The sequence below is a fragment of the Podarcis melisellensis genome (assembly GCF_964234715.1).
Source record: "Podarcis melisellensis genome assembly, chromosome: 3".
NCBI classification, from domain to species: Eukaryota; Metazoa; Chordata; class Lepidosauria; order Squamata; family Lacertidae; genus Podarcis; species Podarcis melisellensis.
Window position 1 is genome coordinate 33,905,086 of NC_138530.1, and position 25,524 is coordinate 33,930,609.

Sequence of the window (25,524 nt, forward strand, 5' to 3'; positions counted from 1 at the left end):
AGAGCGCTGTCCTCCTTGTTCCCATTTCCTGTCAGCTGTGGGTTATGCTATTATTACCTTTGTAAATAAATTGTAGTAGTCAAGTGGGACCTGTAACAAAATATGTTGCAGTGTATCCTCACCTCTGGAAAAGCCTGTTCCTTTTTCGGGGCTCCAGCCAATCAACCAGCACGCCATTAGGAACATAGAAAGCTGCTTTATACTGAGTCAGAACATTTGTCTATCGAGCTCAGTGTTGTCTGTTCTGACTGGCAGCAGGTCCCCAGGATTTTACAGTCAGGGTTCTTGCCTAGTCCTTGCTGGAGATGTCAGATATTGAACCTGGGAACCTTCTACCACTGAGCTACGGCACTTCCCCTACCTTGGTTTTCCTGGTTTTCTTTTCCAACTAACCCTCTGCATTCTGTGGCCACTGAGCATGCACCATCCCCTTTGGTTTGCAAGGGCTTACTATAAAACCTCAGGAGTCCCCAAGCAGGCCAATAGCAACCTGCTGTTTCTCAGTGGCCCTGATTTGACTCCATTTCTACCAGTACTCACCATGTAAGTTTCCTACCAGAGGGATGGTGTTGTGCAAAGAGTTCTGCTCACCCCATCTCAAAAAAAGACATGATGTTTATCTGGCAATCCAAACAAGGGCATGAAGCAGCTTCCCTGCGCGAAAAGCTTTTGTGCATGCGTGAGTCACCTTGCAGGGGGGCAGGAGAGAAGGATGTGGGCACATGATAGAGGTTTATAAAATTATTAATGGTGTGGAGAGCAGATGTGAGGAGCAGTTGTCACTCGCTCACTAGTATGCACTCACTCATAACATTAGTGAATAAAACTGACTGTCAGTATAAAAGATAGCACTCCATGTAGCATAATTATGTTAGGTCACCATGCAAGCACTCTTATACCACTTTACAGCTCCCCCCCCCCCAAAAAAAAATAATAATCATGGGGAATGTGGTTTGTTAAGGGTGCTGGGAATTATAGCTCAGTGAGGTGTCTTGTAACACCTTTTAGCACCCTTAACAAACCAGGAATCCTTGGGGCAGAGGAGCCGTGGCTGCTAAAATTGCATAAAAGCACTTTAAATACGTGGTGTGAATCAATCTCTACTACTGGTGATTGAGGACAGGGCTTTCCATGGCTATTGTAACCTCCATGTTCAGAAGCAGTTTCCTTTGAACAACAGATACTGGGTACAGGCTGTTGCCTTCACACATTAATCATGAGGCTGGCTGCTGTGAGAAGGAGGATGCTGGGGTAGAAGGACACTTGAACTTATCCATCAGGCTTTTTCTTTCACTCTTTCTCTGATTTTGTGATTGAACTTGGTTCCATATGAGCTACTTCTGATTCCATCAACTGGAGTTAAAATGAGCCTTCATTTAGGAACAGTGACTCATCAGCTCAGGTAAATTGGTTATTTTCCTTTTTGAGGCAGAGAGCTCAAGCTCACACCTTTCAGCTGTTTGTTCCTGGGGATAATTATTTCTTTCAGCTATCTCTCTCTCTCTCCTGAGATAATCCCTTTGAGGAGACAGTACCTTGAAGATATCAGTCATACTCCTACTTACATTTCCTCAAATATTTGCTCTTTCTTGATGCCCATCCCCACAGACTAAATACTGCAAGTAGCCTCTTCCTTTGTCCTGTCAAGAACACTTCAATTGTATTGTGAAAGGAAGCCTGGTGCCCTCTAGATGTTTTGGACTACAAGTCCAATCAGCCTCGGCCAGTGATGGGAGCGATAGTCCAAAACATCTGGAAGGCAAAAGGTGTCAAACTTTGATACCAGGCTAGTCCTTGCCTGGGCCAGCTATACTGAGTTATGGTGATTGCCCATAATATGTCTTATATTAATACCTGTAGCCTTCCTTAACTTCACTCCATATTCACTTAAACAATTTTCAGAGGCAGGGCTGGCCCAAGGCATTTTGACACCTGAGCAAACCACAAAATGGTGTCCCCTCAACCAGGCAAGAAGGGATGGTTGAAGGTCTAAATCAAGAACAAGGGAGGGGGATAAAGATCTACATCAGGAACAAAGATGGGAGGAAACCATTGCACCTTTAGAGGCAGTGGGCAGGGGGCTGCTGAGGAGACAGAAGATCCAGCCTCCAGGGAGCATGCCATAGCTGTCACTGCTACCAGGGAACAGCAGGTGATGCATTTCTTGGAGGTTGGATCTGCTGCCCCTGTAGACACTGCCATCTGAGGCAGTTGCCTCATCTTGACTCATGGATGGGTTGGCCCTGTTCAGAGAGGTGGTCATGTTAGCTTTTTATTTAACATAGACACTGTGGCAGGTGCTGTGTACAATTTACAATTGATATGGATATTTAGTGCTTAGGTCAGATGGAGAAAGCTCTAATGGCCACACTGCCAAAATGAATAGCTTTTTCTCTCATCCATGCAGCCCTTTCAAGTGTCTCTGTTTTCCAGAGAGTGTCCTGGATTTACAGAAGTTGTCCCAGTTTCTGATTTAATCCCACTTTTCCTTAGGACATCACTATTTTTCATTGGAGAAATGTTGGAGGGTATGTCCATGTAGATTATGCTTCTCACATATATACGGAGAGGCACATGCATGTGTGTGTGTGTGTGTGTGTGTACGTGCGTGCACACCCACACCCACCCACCCCTTAATAATTAATAAACCAGATCCCATTTCCCCCACCCAGACAAGATATTCCCTCTCTCCCAACCCAACTGCATAATAGACATGAACAAGGTTGGACAAATTAGAGTAGACCATGGGAAAGGAAGTGAATCTCCTATACAGGAATGTGTATGTTTAATGTGTTAAATGAATCTCTGCCTGTTTATGAAGATACACTCCACAGGAATCTCATTTGAACCCAGCACTGCTTACATATCTAGGAGTCCATGAGGACCTGGCTGTGTGAGATTGCTGAGCAGAGTGTACATTCAAAAAGCCCAATTTTGAGGAGTCAGTGGAAGTGGGAAAACGAACAAGGACCACAAGGAAAACACAAAGGCCCAGATGAAAAATAAAGAGAGTGGGGTGGCTGCTTTGGGCCCTGTAGCCTGAAGCATCCCACTTCCGACCTTATTTAATATCTTATTTCATCTCCTACTTTTTCAGGTTTGTATTACATACATAACAATATGCATTGGAGAGCGTCAGGATTTTGTTCATGAAATGATTTTTTCTCTTGTGCTGTGAGAAGATCCAGGGGAAATGCCCCTTTCTCTTGGATAGGGAATTAAGAGGTATTTTAACAGAATTCAGCTCTTTGAAGCGGTTGCCTCAATAAATCCCTTCCTGACACATCCCCTGAAGTGGGATAATTACCAAAGCTAGCAGCTCAGCCACCTTGATATTAGCACCTTTGACTAGGCAATCACCCCAGAGAGCAGAATGTGAAAGCCTCCATCTTAACACACAACCCAGGACTTGCTCTCCAGGTGAGCTTCTTGTGGCACAGGGAACTAAGAGAGGCCATGCTTTAAAAAGCAATGAAGTCACTCCAAAAACTAATCGGAATTTACACAACAATGCTGCTTAAAAATCAATAGCGTTTTCTCTTATTCTGTTCTTACCAGCCTACTGAGTGCTTTTACTACTAAAGCTGCCACACAAAAACAATCACCTTCCTTGCTCAGCAGATCAACAATACATCTTCACATGGCTGCTTTCTCCAACACCACAAAGCCCAGCAGGGTGGCAACAGAAAGAGGTTCTTTCTATTTTAGTATTTATTTTATGCTTTTATCACGTTTACATCCTGTTGTGCCCCCTAGGAGCTTAAGGCAGCACACGTGGCTATATTATAGCCTCACAAAATCCCTTTGAGGTAGATTAGGCACAGAGAGAGGGGTGGGGGAGAGCAATTCATATATGAGCAGAGATGTGAACCCAAGTCTGCACTTTGACTGCAAGCTACACCATGCATGCTCTCAAGGCTGCCTCTTCCTCCCAAAAGCTAGACAGACTGAGAATTTTTGGGTGTGGGGAGAAGTTGCATTAGTAAAACTTTTCTCCAGTGTTTTTTTTTATTTTACAGCTGACATAGGAATGTGGCATTGACATGTACATCACAGTGACTGCCCCCTTTGCCCTCCCATGCCTCTTGTCTGCTTCTTACCATGACTCTGACTGGAATATATCTGCAAGGAAGACTCTCTGTCTGGTGCTTTCATTCCAATAAGTATTCTTTATTTCCCTATTTTCTAATCCTGACCCCTCTGGTTCAAGAACTCTGCTCCATTCGCAGCCTGGCCTAGAAGCTTCCGTTTGCTTCCTGGTTCTGCCCTCCCTTCTGCTGCCACATTGCAGCTTTCCTTCTTGATTGATCACCCGGTTTTATTTGCTACCCCGACATTGGCCTGCCCCCAAATTCTGTCTCAGAGAAATTACTTTCTTCCTACACTGGGTAAACATCTGCCAGGGTTGGTTAAGTCTAGCAACTCCTGTGTCAACACGGCAAGATCAGGTTTGATGAACATGAACAGTCCCTGCCAGCCCTTGCGATCCTTTTTAATCATGAGGAGCTGCTGAGGTCCCGTCAATGAACTTTTCAATTCCATTTTTTCTCTGTGGGCACATGAATTCATATGCCTTACCTGCTGACAAGCGGCAAGACCACATCGCTCCTTCAGACTTCTGAATGCATTTGCTTTGCTTGAGCACCTTCCTGTCCAAAGGCTGCTCCCAGCTACTATGTATGTAAATGTCACATTGAGAGGGTAAGAGGACCCCGTCTGCTTCTCTGCCAAGATGTGTGCTCTCCAGACTGGTTTGCAGTTTTGTGCTGGGAAGCACAGGCATTTGCAAGCCGCCTTGTCTGCATCTTGCAACATGGATGCACAAACCTATCTCTAATAAAAGTAGAATCGTGAGCATCTCTAACACTACCACCTAGTGGATTGTTGTTGTTTTTAGGAAGATGCTTTCAGCATTAATGTCTCCTAAAAGTCACATCCACATTTTCTGATAGAACATATATGCCACCTGTACCTACCCAGAGTGTTGAGGGTGCTGTCCTCGGCATTGAAAGGCCCTGTCCCCGACCTTAAAACAATTGGGAGAAAAAGGAAAATATGAAAAAACAAAGTGGGAGGAGGGAACCCAGGTTAATATTACAGCACTTATATGGTGCTTTAGATTATTCAACATGCATACAAACACACTACCTTCAACAATCTGAAAAAGTAGGTCAGTATCACCCCCATATTGGAAATTAATGGGGAGGAGGGAAGAGATGCAGCTAGAAGACAGTGGCCATGCTCATATGTAAAACTGACCACAAACCATGCTTAGTCAGCATGGCCTGTGACCAAAGCTGCATGGATCTCAGGCGCTCTCCTGCTTTGTCTCTCCCCTTTTTAACATGACACACAAGCCAGGACTCCTGGTTCTTTTCCCCAAATCAAGCATAGTCAAGAAGAAACCTTGGCTTCCGCTCCCTGTTTGTTTGGAATGGAGGCTCACACCTAATGCTATGCCAGATGGTCCATGGCTCATTTCCCTAATTTAGGAAGGAAGGAGCAAAGTGGGAAGAGCTCAAGCTGTATGCACCAGCACAAAGCTCATGCACAGGCTAATTTCACTACTGTAGCTATGGCTTGCAGCCAGCATTCTGTGTAAATGAGGCCAGTGACGTGCTTAAGACTACCTAACAAATCCAGGGCAGAGTTGAGGTTTGAACAAGGTACTTCCTAAAGCGTAGCTCAGCCACTATGCTACACCAGAGGCACTATGGCTTTGAGTAGCTGCTGAGAGCTAGAGCAAGGGGTGGCTATTGCCTTCAGTCTGCTATGAGGCTTCCCAGACACACCTGATTGGCCATTATGGGAAACAGGATTCTGGGAGAGATGTGCCAGTGATCTGACCCAGTAGGGATCTTTTTATGTTCAGAGATGCCTCAGAAAGCCACAGTCATGCAATGGAGAGCTGGAGCTCACATAAAAGGGGAAAGTTGTATCCTCTGAGCTTCGGGGAAGCTGGATACTGCAGGCAAGGCTTTGAAAGAGAGAAGAAACAAAGGCAGTGCAAGAGGTCTGATAAACAAAGGAAATGAAAGCAGGAGCCATCTACCTTGTTTCAGAGGAATCTTCTGTAACAAGAGGAGCAGATTCCAGCAGGAACTGTGATGAGCCTGGAAGGAGTTCTTGAAAATTCTGAGAATTTTCTTCTTCAAGTGCCTTTGCTGATTTGGGGATAGGTGGGATCAAAGCAGTACCTAAAGACCTCCTCAGATTCTCACCATGGCTATGTAAGATCTGCAGGAAAGCATGGTTTAAAAGACACGGGACAATGACATTATCACTCAGTATTTGCAGGTAGCCAAAAGACACCTCTGTGTTGAGGCTCATGGAGTGCAAGAGTCAGCAACTGGTTTGACCCCTTTATATATATATAAAATCCCTTAAAATTTGCTCCTACCTCCTGAGCAGGACTTCCAAGTAATCTACTTTGACCTGCTGGTAGCAATGTGTCCTCAGACATGGCTGTTACTGCCTGAACAATGTCACTTTAATGCATGAACTAAAATGTGACATGGAAAGTCACTTCACTAAGGGTTGGTCAAAACAATCAGAAAAAAACACACGTGAGGCAGTAGCACTTCTAGGTGAATTCTGCTGTTCTACAAAAAGCCTCCATGCCCTTGGAAACCTGAAGTCCTCTAAGCAAAAAATAAAGTGGGACTGGGATTAGTCCTGGAAAGCGGTAAAGAATAATGTGGCACAGTGGAAACAAGGTGGTACAGGGGAAACTAAGGGCTCATCAACACTTTGGCTGATCCCTTGCTTAGAAAGCACTTGCCTGAGAGGCTGTCCCCTTGTCCCACTCCTTTCCCAGGGAAAACCCACTCTTTAGCTCTAAATCAGAGAAAACGTCAATCTGGAGAAAACCCAAATTGCCATTTGCTCTGACTGAGCACTAAAGAGTAGTTTTCCTCGGGGGTAAGCAGTGGAAGTGTGGATAAGCCCTGAGACTAATCTCATTTTCCTTCGCATATTTTTATAAACAACAGTTGCTGCATCAATCCCTAAGAATAAGAGAGGGACAGATCAGCCCTTTTTTTAAAAAAAGAAGACTCTCTAAACCAAATTCTACTGATGCAGAAAAATAAGCACTTGAGCTGCACAGAACTTTTCAAGGGGCAAAAATGTGGGAAGTTCTGTGTGGCATGAAAGATAGACTATTTCAGCTGAAGTACCACATTTTCCAACATCTTGGTCTCTCTGCGTCACCTGCAGTGTGATAGCGCCCTCTGCTTGTCCTCCTCCTGTCTTTGGCAGGAGAATTTCAACACTCTATTCCCTTTTTCTTTTCTTATATATTTTACTGGAATAAATTTTGATCACACTCTCCAGGATGTATCTATTATTCCTGCCAGACAGCCTTGAGCTCCGGCCAATTTTGCAACTCCTTCGACCTTCCATCAAAATCTGCTTCTCAGAAGTCTATTAATTTTTTACATTAGTGCTCCTCCTGCCGGCCCTCATCAGCTTCTCAGCTCCTGGATGATAAGGTGTGATCACCGGATCCTTGGTCCTCTGCAAATGCCACTTAACAATTTGTCATATCTAACTGCAAGTTATTAACTCCAGAGGCGCTTCATATCTCACAGACTGTGCAGTATAACACAGAGGATCTTCCCATATCAGGAAGAGATTTCTAATGCCAGGTATCTCACCGAACTGATGCTTCCCTAATGTCACTGTGGAACTAGTGAGGGCTTGTTGGCCTCGACTGCCAACAGATAGGCCTCTTGATTCCTCTGCCCAGCTGAGTAGGCAGGATCACTGATTTGATTCAGTATAAGGTAGCTTCATAGATTCATTTTCTTTCCTAGTACACATTTCATCCCTTTGCATGCAATTTTCTGCCCCTCTTCAAAGAAATACAATTTGCACAACAGACAGCGCATTCATACCAATTTGATTATGCTTGTACAACAGACTCTGCAATTCAGCTGCAGACTAAATCAAATGTGATTTGGTGCAATTGACCCAACATCATAACCTCGCCATGCCGGCAAACATTAGCTCCTCAGTTTTTAATAACAGAAACAATAAAGTGAACCCAAATGCTTCTAGAAGCATAAATCTTCTCAGGCACAAACACCACCGCATTTCAGCACCTTCATTTGACTCTACCTCTTGAGTGTCTGCTATTGACTCCCGGTTGTCCGCTCTAACTTCCAAGCAGTTTCCCAACACTTTCTGCTGTCTTTCACGAGCTCCGTCAGCCTCTGGGGTAGTGGGGATGCTCTGAATAGGAGGCATGGGCTTGGAAGCGACCAGCAGTCTTTGAGAGGCAGATCTGGAAATGGTTGGTTTCAGGGCAAGTCCCTGAGGACCCGCAGAGTTCAATAAGCCTGGAAATGCAAAAAATGTGACATTTCCCCCCTGAATGTTTGCACATACACTGAGTACATCACCCAAAGGACAATGAGCTCCTCATACAGCAGCTTGGTGTTGTTGTGAACAACCTGAAAGACTTGAAAATGTCATTAGAAAAGCCAGGTACCTTTTCCCCCTCTAGAAAATTGTATACTGCCACATTCTCACCCTGCAATGATGTCCAGCAGCTATGCAGTTGGACAAGATACCAGGTCAAATGCTGCTGTGATTGTAGGCTGCTGGAAGCAGATTCATGGCTCAGGTATATTCAGTCTCTGGAATACGTCCCAAGTGGGCATTGTCTCTTGTTGGATAGAGAGAGGAAAGACACCAATAGGGGCAAACAAGAATCTGTTGTCATATCATTGAGAAGCAGTACCGAGAGTTGGGCTTGGAAATGGTTGCTGTTGGGTGATGTTGGGTGGAACAGTGGAAATGGCTCAAAGGCAATAGTTGTCCTCCATGTTACAGAAGCCTAACTGGCCTTCCCTAGAAGTCAGGCATTTAGTGTCACTTGTCCCATGCTATGGGACACTCTTCCAGAATACATTCTGCAACCCGGTGATTTTCAGCGTTCTCTTGAAGACCTTTGCAACTCTTTATGGGTTTTCCCCCCATCAGCCAGTCACTTTAATTACCATCCTATATTGTTCTTATAATGCTGTATATTTTATTGTATATCTTTCTGTATACAGTGGTACCTCAGGTTACATACGCTTCAGGTTACATACGCTTCAGGTTACAGACTCCGCTAACCCAGAAACAGTACCTCGGGTTAAGAACTTTGCTTCAGGATGAGAACAGAAATCGTGCTCCGGCGGTGCAGCGGCAGCAGGAGGCCCCATTAGCTAAAGTGGTGCTTCAGCTTAAGAACAGTTTCAGGTTAAGAACAGACCTCTGGAACGAATTAAGTACTTAACCCGAGGTACCACTGTACCACCTTGTAATATTGTATAAAATGGCAGTATATGAATACTTCTATCAATAAATAAAATAAGTTGTTATTTATTCAATTTCTATCTTGCCCTTCCTTCCAAAGGAGCCCAAGTTTATCCACAACAATTTCATTAAGAACAGGTTTTATTTTATTTTTTTACTTTAACTATTCTATTTTAAACAAACATACTGCAGTTTTCAGTGCTAACACTTTGCATTGCCAGGTTGGTTCTTAGTTTTTGTGTGTGTGTGTCAATGGCAGATTTTGCCCACCCTTCATTTGTTCAGCTTTCAACACTGTGGTTTAACGGAGTGTTGAGCTTTAGAACTAGGAATGGAACAGAACCCATAAGTCTCACTGGGCTATTTACTATGGCTCAGTTTCTATTCTCCATCTGTAAAATGAGAACAATGGCAAATCTGTCTCAAGGGATTGTTGCAAGGCTGAAAGCTGTAAGGACTTGAAACGCTTCGCACAAAGAGCTGTTATACATCACTGCAAATAAGACCAATGCTTCTTATCAGAATCAGTAGGCAAGCATCCATCATACCTTTGCTTGATGCATGGATCCCCTCAGACATTCTCCTCTTCTTGAGCTTGTCCTTGATTTGTGCAGTTTCCACGGCTGCACTGCTCACCTCCAGTTCACTGGGATCTTGCCTTGGCAGAGTGCTAGAAAGGTCAGCCATGGCTGCTCTGTCTGTATTCTTCTTCAGAAGGCCATTCCTAATATCCAGAGGTTCTCCTTTGCCTCCCCACAAACATGCCTGCTTCTTTAGAACTGAATGAAGAGAAGCTGCAGGGGAATTTAACGAGAGGCATTCAGTTACTCAACCAGGCCCACATATTGGGGAATCAGGTTTAGCCCTCCTGCTTATTTCTGCAGAGAACAAGAAGGTCACAGTGGCCAGCTGGTTTGGCTAGAACTTCCCTCACCAGCTAGTTGCCAAATGGAAGGCTAAACAGGACCACAGCCAATGGCTGGGCTTTTGTATACTATACATCCTTCACCTTAGGCAGCAAATGTCTTTGACCAGCTCTGCTTGAAGGAATGGGCAGAGTTTCGCTAGGGGTTTATTTGAAAGCCATGAATGTGAAGCAGAGTAGGCCTGTCTCTCTCTCCACATTTGCAGCACGTTGGCCAAATATATCCTTCCTCTACGATAAAAGTCAAACGGTCCCCATGCTTGGAGATCCTCAAAAATTGTCACTCTTGCTAAAGTGACCAAAGGCAGTGTGCCTATCCCTTGGACACTTACACAAGCATAAAAGCCAGTGAACTCTATGGGACTTACTGCTATATTTATTTTATTTTATTTGTTCATGTCGTAACAGCTATATACCACTTGTAAGATGAATAAAAATCTCGGCTACATATTAGGCAATTTCAGCCTGCATCTCGTTTTCCCACTTGCAAACTGGGCTTTAATTTTACAGGAACAGGACCCATCCAGACTGGTGTAGTTCTGTGTTTGTATTCTGCAATAACCTACTGATGCAATAATGGTGCATCAGTAGTGGACAGGGCAGTCCATACATTGTTCTGCTTTATTAGTTGTTCCCCAATGCTCCCCCAAGGTTACCAAGTTACTGCAACCAAAACAAAATGAACACCCCCACAACCCTGAAAAAACTTTTGTGGTGTCAAAAGTTATGAGATTTTAGCAAGACATTATGGGACATGCACCAATCGGAGATTAGTGTGTCCCCCTTGAAACTCTTACAGGGGCAAACAGTACTGAAATAAAGGATGCATATAGCTGCCCCAATACCATCCTGAACACAAACTATCATGAATGCACACTGTGGAGGATGTGTGGAATGGCCCCCAGGTCACAAATCCCACCTAGTCTTCCCCATCCTAACCATCATCTGCTGTCGTCCATCCGTTCCCACAGAGCTGCAAATTGGAATCGATGCTGCCTCCTCTCAGCGACCTGCATCCAGGCTTCGCTTTGGGAATGCTCCCGCAATATATCGCAACAGGAGCTCGGTGCTTGGCTTTAAAAACAAAAACAACAGGAATGAAATGAAAGAGGAGGGCCAGAACAATCACTTGCTAGTCTTCCATGTCTAAAGGCCTATTCAAAGGATTAGTAAGTCTATGAAGCAGCAAATGCGTGGTTGTTTCCTAAGTTGCTTGCACAGACACTCTTCCCTCTTGGAAGTGCTCCTGCTTTAAGAAGACTGTGTTTCACTAAAGTTCAGACTGCAGTGCAGAGGTCACCAACCTTTTTGGCCTCAAGGCCCATTTGCAAAATGGAGAAACTGTCGTTTGCACAGGGCACCACACAAACACAGAGACCTCAACCTATTAAATTAGCTGCAACAGAATGCTTATTTCAAGCCTAGTTTCAGCAGAGGTACAGAAGGGGACACAATGGAAGACTGTGTTAGCAGGAGGAATGGCCAGCACAAATGTCTCGTGACCAGCAGGAATAGAGCACTTGCAGTCATTGAAAAAGCAGAATATAATCATAGGGTCCCACCTTCATGCAGTACTATGCCAACATTTTGCAATACCCTCCCCCTGCAAGAAGGTGTACAACAAAAGAGTAGTGGATGTATATGTCTGTAACTGTGCCCCCCCCCAAAAAAATGTTTCTGTTCAGTGGCAGACCTATGTTTATGGGGCGCTGAAGCTTGAACTGACTCTCAGAATTTGGAATTGTTGAAATATATACAGCAACAAAAATAATTAATTTGAGTTGTTTGACTCAAATTCGGTCAACTAGACCCAAATAATTTAAGCAATGTGGACTAAAGTCGCTTCTGGGGCCCTCCAAGATTAGGGTCCCTGAAGCTTAAGCTTTATCATTTTCATAGTAAATCTACCCCTTGTTACTGTCTTATGTTCTTGTTGGACAATACACCCAAGTATAGAGTAGATAAACAAAAGAGGGCTCATCCACTCTTGCCCCTGCCCCACAACTTTCACCCAAGGAAACCCCATCTTTACTGCTGAATCGGAGCAAACATCAACATTTGCTCCAATTTATCACTAAAGGGAAAGCAGCATGGCAAGGGCAGAACCACTTGGACCCATGTCTAGAAAAAAGCACAGGACAAGCAAAAAACCACTGAAACTCCTGCTTTCTAGACATGGGACAAGCGCAAGTCTGGATATGCCCAGAGTTTGCTAAAGAAACTGCTATTCCATACTCAGGGTTAGTTTCACATGGCTGATTTGGGCAGGGGTTTTGGATAAATACATTTTTTATTTTGTTTTGCTTGAACTACGTATTTTATATCCTTGTGAGTGGTTCAGCACACACTCAGACTCTAGATCAACATGAGCTGGAAAGGAATTGAGAAAGTCCCATTGTGTGAGTGCCCTTCTGCTCCTCCAAATTTGCATGGAAGCTAATCATCTTGAGATTGTGTGTACCTCCTAGCAGGGTTGTTTTTTTATGTTTCTTTTTTTTTGGCATTTCCTTTACATTTGGCATTTGCTTTACACTGAAAAGATTGCATGCTAAGTAAGTTACACAAAAACTATATCACCTATTTTAAACAGCTGGCAGCAGTAGCACAATATTTGGTGGAAAGTACAGCGTAACAGAAAGAGAGCTGATTGTTATGAACGCATGTCAGGACAGAAGCTGCAGCATTCTTATGTCCTTATTTGTGGCACCCTGTAAATGGTGCTTAACTCTAATCAGCCTCAGTCAGGGATGATGGGGATTGTAGGCCAACATCAGGTTACCCATTCCTGGTGTATTGTAACCAGTAAAAGTATTTATGGAGAAATTTTCATGGTATATTCTGGAACACTGATGAAGCCAGACACAAATCTTAAGCAAGAGCGTTCTCCAGATACATGATATGTGATAACCTAGCAGAAAGTTTCAAATACGGGAAGATAGAAAGAAAGATCTTTACCTGCTGTGAACTCATCATGTGTTGCCATGTGTGTAAGGCAGGGCCCAGGATACTTCTACAACTAAGAGGCTACTGGTTGGCTTTCTTGTTACTGGCTCCACAGCTGCTGTTGTTTCTCTCCCAGAACATCCAAAGGTCTGCACAAAACATCAACAAAGACAAAGCAACCCAGGTGATGCATTCTCTACATTCTTACACTTTATCAGCTAATGCAACTCCTGAACTCTCAGCTATAGGCTAAGGGCTGCTTCTTGTGTCTTGAGGCCCCGGGACCACCCTATGGCCTAAAGTGTAAATAAGTAGACACCACACAGGATATTGGTTTGGGATCAAATAAGGCCACAACTTTATTGGTTACAGATTGAGGTTTGGCCATAGGCATTGTGGTAAGCAACAGTGTGTGTCACTTCTGCCCATCCACAGGGAGTGTTGCTAAGGGTGAAGCTGGTGGGGGGAAGCCCTGTGACCTACGTCAAATCGGGGCACCCCACCCCAAGTGGTTCCCTTTAGAGGAGTGGTATGGCCCTAGCCCCTGACTAGGTGTCGGACAAGAGCCACTCCTTCCAGATCCTTTTAACAGGATACCCTTACCCATGGAGGGGCAGATGGAGGCTACAACCTCCTCTCCAAACAAAACTAGGCTTACCCAATGCCTAACTGCCTCACAAAGTTGTGATGATTGCTATGAGGTAGGCAAAAACCCAAATGGCGGTGCCAATTAGCCAAGTGGGGAAAACCCTGGGAATGGCACCAAGGACCACAGTTGGTTGGTTGGCCCTGCACCCACTACCTCCCGCTGCCATTGGCTCGATTGGTGGCAGAAATATGATCTGGCCAGCAATAGGACAGTTTTCCAGGGAGGCCCAGGGCCCACCCACAAAGCCACCTGCCTACAAAGGAGGGTGAATGGACTTACATTAACAATTCCCTACACAGAGATAATCTTCACGTAAGAGGAAGAAAAGCAAACAGCACCACGAGTACTGGTGTAGCATGCCAAGATGTTAATAGTAATCCATGGCTTCCTATGAAGAGTGACCCCTGTCCAAGCCCCAACCTATAACTGGCAGCTGCTTGCACATTGGAGACTTGCAATACAATGGCACGAATGCCTGATGTAAGCAGATGCATGGATCATTTCCTTATGAAGAGGCCCAAAAAATGTACAGTTATTAATTAAGGACTAATGTACAAATATTGTAAAAGGCAACACAGGCACACAAATTAAAAGATCACTTAAAAAAATAAGTGGCTAAAATGGTGTCACTGGAAAAGGTCATACTAAAGGTGTCCCAAAGTTCTGAGGTGTTGTGAGTAAGCCTTTCAACACACATCAGGGATTGGGAACCTGTAGAGCTCTAGGTGCTGCTGGGCCACTGTTATAGTTCAGTTGGTAGAACATGAGACTCTTAATCTCAGGGTCATGGACTTGTGCTCTACATTGGGCAAAATATTCCTGCATTGTAGTGGGTTGGACCAGATGGCCCTTGTTGTCCCTTCCAACTCCACAATTCTTTGATTCTATGAACTCCCATCAGAACCACCCATCATGGCCAATGGTTGGGGAGGACAGAAGTTCTAGTACCACAACATCTGGAGACCTACATCTTTCCCATTCCGGCACTAAATATGTTAAAATAATATCTCTTTAAGCAAGTCCTAAGAGTAGCAGAAACACAATTGTCACCCGAGAAGATGGTGCTACTGCTGCGCTCTTAGCAAAACAAAGCAAGGCAAAAAAAACGCCACCACTCAGATCTTCCGTGATCTGAACAAAGAGATGGAAGAACTCTGAGGAAAGCACAGAACAAGCATCTGGTGATGACGACACCATGTAGCTCAAGAGAGCAAAGCCTGGCTATCCTACAGTAAACACCTAACCTAGGTCTGCAGATATTGCAGCTTATGGTAAAATTCACATTAATTTCACTGACAGGCAAGCATGATTATGATGATAAACACCTTTGACAATTCCACAGACAGCATCTGAGTGAGGGAAGAGTCATCCCCATAATAAACCAACAGTGGTGAGGACCCAGAGCGATTGATTTGTGAGGGGGAGAAATTGGATGCCTCATGCTTGGTTAAGCCATAAGACATGAGAGTGTGAGCCTAGGATGGAGCAGCCAGAAGTATTTATTCATTCTTCCAATAAAAATGAAATATTGAGAATACCTCTGTATACGCCTCAACACAAAATAAATGTGCAAGGATAAAATACTAGCCAATTAACTGTAAATTTAGATGAGTTGACCATTTATTAATTTATTGATTCATTTATCACGCCTGCAGCCTGCCAACCATTTCTCAGGCATCTTCCCCGTGCAGCAATATATTTACATTTGTTTCTCCTCGGTATTGTGCTCTGCTACATGAATTCCTAAATTTAATCACATGGAGGTGCAGGAAAGTTTCAAGAGCGGAGACAATTTGGATTTTTCATGCTGAACAAAAATCCCATCTTAGCAAGGAGAGCATGCAGTGTAGGAAAACCATTTGGCAGTAAGTGTGTCAAACAACAATACACACACACACACACACACACATTATATATATATATATATATATATATATATATATATGCAGGTTTTGGTGTCCTCGGGTGTCTTCCCGTGTAAAAGTTGGGGTGTCTAGGCGACGTTTCGACGAGGTCTCACTCGTCATCTTCAGGCTGGTGCTTTCGGCTTCTTGTTACTGGAACAGAGCAGGATCTCAGTGTTTGAGTTCCTATAAATACTGTTGAGGGGGTGTGGTGTATAGCCTCCAATGTTCTGGGCAGAGAGGAAGTTCCCAGGCTAGTGTGCCTTTTCTTCTTTTGTTCCTTAATTACTTGAGGGATATCTTGAGTGATTTCTTGAGTGATATCCTGAGTACCACTTAGGTGGGTCATTAGGTGTGGATTAGTTGCTAAAGTCTTTGTGTCTTGACCTCTTGAACTTTGTGAAGAGTTTTTCTGAGAAGATGGCTGTACTGCACTTAGTTGTGCTCTGGCTTGGCTTCGTGTATAGGGGCGAGCTGTGGTTTTGTGGCCTGTGTCAGCCAGATCTGTGTAGGGATTGCAGGGGGGTGCAGCATCCGGAGGTGCCACCATGGTTTGGCTACTGGATGGTGTCTGTAATTTATCTGTGGAGAGGGTCTGGGTTTGGGTCTGGTGTGGTTGATTGGTGATGGCGTTCTGTGTGCCTCTGGATCTGGTGTCAGTTTTTGTGGGGAGGGCTAATTTCCAGATGTCTCTTTAACATGGAACATCACCACAAGAGAATAATCATGGAAGCCATCGAGATAGAGAAACACCCTCACAACATGAACAAGCGTGACGACACATCCCGCTTGCCAGACATCTGGAAATTAGCCCTCCCCACAAAAACTGACACCAGATCCAGAGGCACACAGAACGCCATCACCAATCAACCACACCAGACCCAAACCCAGACCCTCTCCACAGATAAATTACAGACACCATCCAGTAGCCAAACCATGGTGGCACCTCCGGATGCTGCACCCCCCTGCAATCCCTACACAGATCTGGCTGACACAGGCCACAAAACCACAGCTCGCCCCTATACACGAAGCCAAGCCAGAGCACAACTAAGTGCAGTACAGCCATCTTCTCAGAAAAACTCTTCACAAAGTTCAAGAGGTCAAGACACAAAGACTTTAGCAACTAATCCACACCTAATGACCCACCTAAGTGGTACTCAGGATATCACTCAAGAAATCACTCAAGATATCCCTCAAGTAATTAAGGAACAAAAGAAGAAAAGGCACACTAGCCTGGGAACTTCCTCTCTGCCCAGAACATTGGAGGCTATACACCACACCCCCTCAACAGTATTTATAGGAACTCAAACACTGAGATCCTGCTCTGTTCCAGTAACAAGAAGCCGAAAGCACCAGCCTGAAGATGACGAGTGAGACCTCGTCGAAACGTCGCCTAGACACCCCAACTTTTACACGGGAAGACACCCGAGGACACCAAAACCTGCATTCCTGTACCCGTGAAAATCTACGAAAACATATATATATATATATATACAAGCTCTTGCGCTCCCTTTGTATTCTTATAGCTGTGGGTTTCTATCATGCAAAATCATAGGAATTCCTTTCTTTCTCCAGTATGATAAAACTTGTGACTGGATGAGATAAAGGGCATCTTTATGAACTAGCTAAGTGAGTTGAAGCTGTGGATAGCGCGCACACACACACACACACACACCGTTTCATTCTTAACAATCTCTTCTCCTCTCTTGACCTCTTCCTTGATGGATAATCAGCTCTAAAGTCACCGTAGCGGTTCTGGCTTTCATTGGCTTATCTGCCCTGATGCAGCAAAGAGGCACGCTAGCCTTGCGTAAGGCTGCTAGGAGGGGGAGAACTCGGTCTTTCTTAAAACGATTTGTTTTTAAAATTTATATCCTGCCACTTCTTCCAGAAAGGCTGTGTTCAGCTCACAATGAAAATACTAACACAGAAGCCCTTTCCAGGCAGCCTTGATCTCCCCATACTCAGAAGGTTGTGTCTGCAAGGAGCCTACATGCACATACATTACTTGGTTCCTATTTATACATACTCAAGGGCCCCAGACCATACACACAGACGCTTGTATGCAGGACCCTTGAATGCATGGCTGTCAAGGTAGGAGCCATTGGGTTCCAGCCATCCCCATATGCATTCCTTTGTACCCTATGTGTTTCTTATAAATACAGTGGTACCTCAGGTTACAGACGCTTCAGGTTACATTTTCCGCTAACCCAGAAATAGTACCTTGGGTTAAGAACTTTGCTTCAGGATGAGAACAGAAATTGCACTCCGGCGGCGCAGCAGCAGCAGGAGGCCCCATTAGCTAAAGTGGTGCTTCAGGTTAAGAACAGTTTCAGGTTAAGAACGGACCTCCGGAACGAATTAAGTTCTTAACCTGAGGTACCACTGTATACAGTATTCAACGTCCGCAATCCCATCCGCTGTCCCTGCTCCGAACCTCCCCATGGCTATTTGTATGTTGGAAAAGATTCTGCTCAGCAGAACGCATGCATAGATAACTGTATGCACATAACAGTGGAAAGAGCAGGCTTCCCAGATGTGGATAAAGCCCTGCCTGCATATTTGTTGTATGTGCACAAGCTCCAGTCTTCAAGTGAGATCAGGAAGATCAGGAATAAGGACGGTGTGCTGGGCTCCATTCTCTTCACTTCCTGGAAAAAAAGGTTCACACTGATGCCAGAACAGCCCCCATTTGGTGATTATCTCAAAACAGCAAAGTAAATAAAAACCAACAGATTTCTAATGGGAACATATGGACTAACATTTTGATGTGAACATTGTGTGGACACAGCAAAAAGAAACCTTGCATGCATGCAGAGAACTGATGCAGCAATGAACACCCATCTGAAAGCACCCTTCAAACTGGAGATAGATAATAAAGCAGAACCTGCAACAGAATCAGGGAATGAGTGTCTCCTCCTTCCTAAAAAGAATGTTCCTGTTCAAGCTTCCAGCCAGCCAATCCCTCCAAGCAGGACATTCGACTTCTCATCCATGAGTTTCATTTTCCGTTTTCAATGGTTACTCTTCTTTGCATGACTACTGAGCATGCTCAGTTCTCAGTGGGTGAGTGGGTGCATTTGTTATATGTTTATTATTATTATTATTATTATTATTATTATTATTATTATTATTATTATTTATACCCTGCCTGTCTGACAGGGTTTCCCCAGCCACTCTGGAGGAAAATTGTACTTCTGCAAATAATAATTGTACTTCTGCAAATTCTTGACTGATAACTGCTTGTTTCTCAGTGTTCCTGTTTTGGCAACAATCCTGCTGACAGTCACCACCTGAGTTTGCCATATTAGAAAGGTCTTTTTAGACAATGTTGCAGTAAAAAGATGACATTAGGCACTGCATACATTTTGGAATCATGCAGAAATGCCATTTCCACAGTAGTCAAAGTTCTGGGGCTCCCCTCAATGCTAACCCTAACTTGCTGTTGTTGCCATCTCTTTATATGCTACTTCTGTTACCAAAATGTTCTTCAAACGGGATGGAGGCCACAGTAATTTGTCAAAAGGTTGCATAAATCAGATTCAGCGCAAAGTAACCAGCCTCTTTGATCACAAGGAGAAGCATGAGTAGGAACGAGAGTGAGAGCAGGAGAGATTAATTCTGAATCCAAACTTCAGGAGCAATTAAACACCAATAATGAGTGCCAAGACTCGGACACAACAAATTATTCAAGCATTGTGCCCAGTGTTTTCAGAGTACATATTGTTACAGTCTCCACTACAGTTGTGGCCAAGATACACTAATTTCTGAAAGGTTGGCTGATTGACTGCAAAAAGTTGCAGAACAATTTAAGGGAAACAATGAGGAGAGAACAGAAGGTTTCTTTTCACTTGTGCTTCCTGGGGGCAGTGGCGTAGCGTGGGTTGTCAGCACCCGGGGGCGAGGCAAGTAATTTGCGCCCCCTAACCCGTGGATTTGCGCCCCCCAAACCCATGGATTTGTGCCCCCTAACCCTAACCCCCAGATGTTGCGCCCGGTGTGGCCAGCCCCCCCTGCACCCCCACGCTACGCCACTGCCTGGGGGACTGACCTAGTGGGCATCAAAGTCAACAAAAATACTTCTTGTTGACTTCAATGAATTCTAGATCAGGCTCTTATGCAGAAGTTGCTCAAAAGCTAAAACCAGAAATGATATAGTTTCCAGATAATCACTCTGCAGGTACTGTTGCTGCTGGATTCAAAAACAAATCTGTGAGAATTCTTCAGTTCTTCATCAGAAAGAGGGCTGATTCATACAGGCATGTTCACCACTTGAGTGGCATAATGGTTTAGTGTATCTGGCTATTAACCAGCAGGTTGGTGGTTTGAGCCCTCCCAGGGACTGCTGTGGGCAGGATTTATGCTTTGCACTAGTTTGGACCAGGTGACCCTCAGGGTCCCTTTCCAGCTCTACAGTTCTGTGATACTATAGCTGCAACATCCAGTGATGATTTGCATGTGTGAATAAGTTTAGATATAAAACCCCCTGTGTGCTTGGCTCTATCTGCCCTGTTCACCCAATACGATTTCTCTTTTGTGGTACCTAGCCAATCGCTATCCTTATTTTGCTTGGAAATGCTTGGAGCAGAAGTGTGGAATCCACGGACCTCTTGCATGTTGTTGGACTTTAGCTCCCATTAGCCCCAGCCAGCATGGCAAATGGTCTTGGATTGTGGGAGCTGTGTTCCCCAAAACATCCAGAGCATCACAGGTTCCCCATCCCAGACTTGGAAGATGCTTTTACAAAGCTGTTAATGTGTGTAGCATCAGAGAGCAGCAGATTCTCTTCCATCCTTCCTGCCCTCTTAACTAGTATACTCTGGATACATATTATTTGGATAGTACACACTGTTCTCCAGTTACAGCTCTTTTGAAAGACTTACAATCAGATCCATTGTGAGACTGGGCATTCTTTTTAACATTCTTATATTTCAGCAGCCCGTGCAGGACATGCTATTGCAGAGTAACTGAATGGTGGCCTCCAGTATGTCATTGCTAAGACACCCCATGAGCTGGGGACTCTGGGGGCAGGGTTCAATGCCTTGCTCCCTGCAGCTCATCAGGGGCTACTATGGCCATTCATCAACCCAGTTGGACCAGGGGACTTGGCTGGCTTGATATAACTGCTGCTCCAGCCATGGTTCCTGAACTTGAGCAACTGGTCCTTGGGGATATGTATCTTGTCCCCACATTATCCACCCATTTTGGAACTTCACCAAAGATTCACCTGCCTCCGCCTCTTCAGATCCTTATCTGACTGCTGGGTGTCAGGAACTGAAGGGAGATTTAGTCCAAACAGATCATAAGGCCAGAAGAAATTACTATAGGGTAACCACAGCTGACCAGAAACCCTACAGAGTCATTCCCATTTCTTGAGCTGATTAAAGCATTATGAGGTGCTGCTGTCTGCAAACAAACAGATGCTACAAGGCATGGAAGCCAAAGCTGGCAATGCTAAATGACTCAGATAATTCTATAGTTCCACATGCCACCAAATAGGAGGCTGCAAGTCTTGGGTCACTTCGACTCTTTTGCATCGTACCTGACGCTATCTGCAAGATGGATGAGATCCTTACCTGCCTGTTGACACTTTCAGGGCAAAACCGTCTTTGCAAGCACGAAGAAGATTCTCTACATCCCCCGGCAAGTTTCCTCTTGCCGAGTCAGAGATGAGACAGCATCTCCCGAAGTAACAGCAAGAAAAGGATTCCTCTCTAGAGAGGGAAGAGAGTAACCAGCAAACATCTCTAATAATGAGCTAAGGGAGTGCCCGCCTCTTATCCCTTAGAGGAGCTGAGAGTCCCTGAAACTGCTTGTCAATGACAGGAGGATGGCATCGCTGAAAACATTCTCAGGAATTCTCAAAAGCCAGGAGGAGCCAGTGTTGAGCATTCGTTGTTCCCACCAGTTGTGCTTTTGCAGAGCTCTGCTTCTTGAGACTGTACCCATTTGGCAAGGAGAGGCAAATGACACTTCAGCAAACTAGCTCTTGCACAGTCTTGGGATTTGCTATCTGCGTACAAAGTGGACCAAGATCCATCTACTCAATGACACCTTAGAATTCTCTCTCTGCTCCCCACTCCAGTCACTAATTTTTATTGATTGATGTCGTTCCCTCACTGTGCATAATTCATTACTAAGTACATAACCGCTGGTTATGAACTTAATTCCTTCCTGAGGTCCGTTCTTAACCTGAAACTGTTCTTAACCTGAGGTACCACTTTAGCTAATGGGGCCTCCTGCTGCTGCTATGCTGCTGGCACACGATTTCTGTTCTCATCCTGAGGTGAAGTTCTTAACCCGTGGTACTGCTTCCGGGTTAGCGGAGTCTGTAACCCGAAGTGTTTGTAACCCGAGGTATTTGTAACCCGAGGTACCACTGTTCAAGGGCCAAGCTTTATTTTCACTGTTGAAGGAGATTCAAATAAATAAAGGCTTCAGTTGGGGCTGAATGTGTACAGAGACCTGTGCTTCCTATTTCTGGTACCCCAAAGAAGCATGAACTGAGCTGTATTATAACCTGAAAAGTGGAATCGTCTACTTATTAACTCTCAGTGAACTATTGTCACTGAACACATCTTGCTAATGTGCCTGATTCTGGGATGCTAGAATTGAAGTCGGGGGTGTCTCACCCAGAGCTGAGGTTGTCAACTTTTTAAAAAGAATTTTGGTACCTTGGACTGAGTGCTCCCAAGCACATGTAGAATTCCCTTTTCTAGAGACACACATTTCCAACAGAAGGGTTCAGACATGTGCAAAACTTCTTCCTCTGTGAAGATAACACTGTCCTCTTTTTAAAGAGTCTGCCCAGGATTGCCACCTCACCCTCCGCTCATCTAACTAAGACAGTGACAGCTCCACTGATGCTGCACAGCTAGGACAGACCATTTCAGCTGAGACAGCTTTAGGTTCTGCTCGGGGGTGGGGGGAAGTATATGCAGTACCTGAGACACAAACACATGCACTCTCGCCAAATACACCCTGTAAAATAACCCCAGCCACCACCATATGTCTCCTAGAAAGGGGTGGACCTCCAAATTGCAATGTATGTGAGAAAGGCACTGCCCTCCAGGAGGAGCCTCAGATTGGCCGTTTGAAGCAGACCATTTTGGCGGGAAAACCATCCCTCAATTTCACTTGGGAAATGCCAGGGAAGGAGGCAGAAAGCAAGGGGCCGCAACCGCCCGCCCCCCGGGTAAAGCGGTGAGTGGCCAGTGGGTTCACAAGAGCACACTATTCACAGAAAACAAATGCATAGAACACAACAAATGGAACCACCATTACTCTGCATGTGTGTTCATTTGTGTTATGCTAACTAACCACAAAAAGTAAAAGGTAAAGGAACCCCTGGATGGTTAAGTCCCGTCAAAGGTGACTATGGGGTGAGCCGCTCAGCTCACTTTTCAGGCCGAGGGAGCTGGCGTTTGTCCGTAAAATGTGGCCAGCATGACTAAACCACTTCTGGTGCAGCATAACAGAAACCAAAGCACAGGGAAATGCCATTTACCTTCCCGCCACAGCGGTACCTGCTTATCTACTGGCATTGGTGTGTTTCTGAACTGCTAGGTTGGCAGAAGCTGGGACAGAGCAACTGGAGCTCACCCCGTCACAGAGATTCGAACCCCTGACCTTCTGATCGGCAAGCCCAAGAGGCTTAGTGGTTTAGACCACAGCGCCAAAATGCTCCTACTAGATTGTTTTTTCCATGACACTGTACACTGTACAATTCCAAAGCCTGCCCCAAAATGGTACAGTTTGGGCTACTTGACAGGCCGTGTAGGCTCATCCTTAATGGCAGAATTAAGTTTCCATGCAGCTCACTCAACATTGTGCAAGAAATGCCTACAATCATACAACAGTACTTGCAGCACCTTTTGTCACTCACCTCCAAAAAAGCACAAGGGCTACACTGTGGTAGGTTGACAGAGTATACTCTTTCTCTTGTCTGCCTCTCTGCTTAACCTACTTCACAGGGTTGCTGTGAAGATAAAGCAGAGACCATGTATACAACTCTGTGTGGCTTTGTTGAAGGGTTGAGGAACGAATGATGTTGTTTTCTTGCAACTTTACCTCACTTTCACTGAGGTAATGTAGTTCTCTGGTTCTTCTCCTCACCCCTCCTTGATATATATTTTTTAAAATTAAAGGTAGGGGAACCAGTCAAGTAGCTCCTTGCCCTCACAATTTCCTCATCACATTTGAACACCCCTGTCATATTTTGGATAAAAGGTCACTTGAACAGCCTGTTCTCAGTTCTCCAACGGTTGGTTGACAATCGCTGGGGCTTCAGCTGGTACGAAACCTTCTCTGGAGTCCCCCCCCCCTTCTCCTCATAATATTTGCACTGACCCTCAATTCTGGGGAGTTCTACAGTGGTTTGAAGTAAAATATACCTCTCTAATTCAAGGATGAACAACAAATGACATGACAGTTACATAAGAAACTCCCTAGCAGAATACTGTGCAACCGACTCATGTATTTCCTGCACAGTCAATGTAAACAGCCTTCTAAGGGACAGCCTAGTCCTCAGAGAGCAGCCAGAAGAGAATGCCGTTCTGGTCACTCACCTGCTTTGCAAACTCCTCTATACTTCAGGAACCAGATCCTCACCTTTTTAAATTTGCCATCTCTTGGGACAGCCGCAGAACTTGGCTGTGAGGGTCTTCCCCCTTAGCGATCTTGCCTAGGTCAGATGGCAGTTTTGGAAAGCTGCAGGGATCTCTGTCTCAGGCCAACCCTTGACTCACCCTTAACAAGTTATACATACAGAGCAGGCAAACAGTGTCACATACCGTGAACAAACAAGGCTGCATAGCAACAACTTCTTCAAAGAAGTATTAAGATGCAGGAGTGAGGAAGAGATTTTCCTGGTAGGCGTCTCCCTGGCTGTTTGACTAAGTGACCTTGACTGCAACCAGACAATTAGGAAGCCACAGGTTTCAAACAACAATGGAAAAAGGTTGGATATTCTGGGATTCTACACACCTGTAACCAGATCCGATAAGCATTCACAAAACAGCAAACATCCCCACACCCACATGTTTTGAAATCTCTATTTATGAATGAGAGGAGAAAACAAACTTCTGTTGATGGCAGGATATAATATCTGTGTTACACTCTTCCCTAAATTGGGTATTCCTTCATGAAGGAATAATTGAGGCATATATCCTCCAAACAACCTTGTGAGGTAGGCACCACCAGTGATGAATGAGGATGCTTACACTCAGTGCTATTTTTCCAGGGAAAGAGGTGCTGGAGCTCATCGTGAACTTTTCCCTTGTTGTCTTAGAATGGCAGTGGTGCCCTACTGAGAGGTGCCAGAACTGAGCTCCGGTGAGCTCCAGCTGAAAAAAAGGCCTTGCTTGCACTTCTTTTCAGGTGAATCCATAACTGTTCTACTTCTTCTCTAGCAAACATATTTTGATCCCAGACTGCCACTATTTTGGGGTGGGATAGAATCACATTTCTTGTGCAATAAATCTGCCCCCAGCCAACAAAAAAACACTGTACAGGGTAAAAGTAAAGTGACAGGGTAATACACTGGAAAGTGTGGGGTGGAATAACATTCGTTCAATGCAATGTATACACACCCTCCAAATAAATCAGAACTGATGCTCAATAAATAGCCCGCACATCTAACCTTCCTGCAAACTTTGTGCAGACAAATCAGGGTGAATGCTCAACAAACAGGTCATCCAGAAGCTACCATAACTGACTTACCAGTCTAATTTCTTTTTCCCTCACACTTTGAAACCATTCCTGTGTTTATTTAATTTCAAGTCTGTGAACTGCAAAAA

At 44.7% G+C, this 25,524-nt stretch overlaps 1 protein-coding gene across 5 annotated transcripts in view; it reads right to left on the reverse strand.

Annotated features, from left to right (window-relative positions):
• The window catches only part of TOGARAM2 (TOG array regulator of axonemal microtubules 2), a 73,704-nt gene that overhangs the window by 32,662 nt on the left and 15,518 nt on the right, over positions 1 to 25,524 (reverse strand). For 2 of the 5 annotated variants that reach the window (XM_081903807.1, XM_081903806.1), the window contains exons 2-7: positions 13,187 to 13,323; positions 11,171 to 11,305; positions 9,855 to 10,100; positions 8,122 to 8,342; positions 6,053 to 6,237; positions 4,977 to 5,026 (exon numbers count right to left, since the gene is read on the reverse strand). In XM_081903807.1, the coding sequence (XP_081759933.1) occupies positions 4,977 to 5,026; positions 6,053 to 6,237; positions 8,122 to 8,342; positions 9,855 to 10,100; positions 11,171 to 11,305; positions 13,187 to 13,214 (865 nt within the window). In that variant the 5' untranslated portion in view covers positions 13,215 to 13,323. Of the gene's footprint in view, positions 1 to 4,976; positions 5,027 to 6,052; positions 6,238 to 8,121; positions 8,343 to 9,854; positions 10,101 to 11,170; positions 11,306 to 13,186; positions 13,324 to 19,778; positions 19,831 to 21,303; positions 21,437 to 24,294; positions 24,413 to 25,524 lie in introns of those variants that run through there. The other 3 variants (XM_081903809.1, XM_081903808.1, XM_081903810.1) reach the window with 3 other exon arrangements.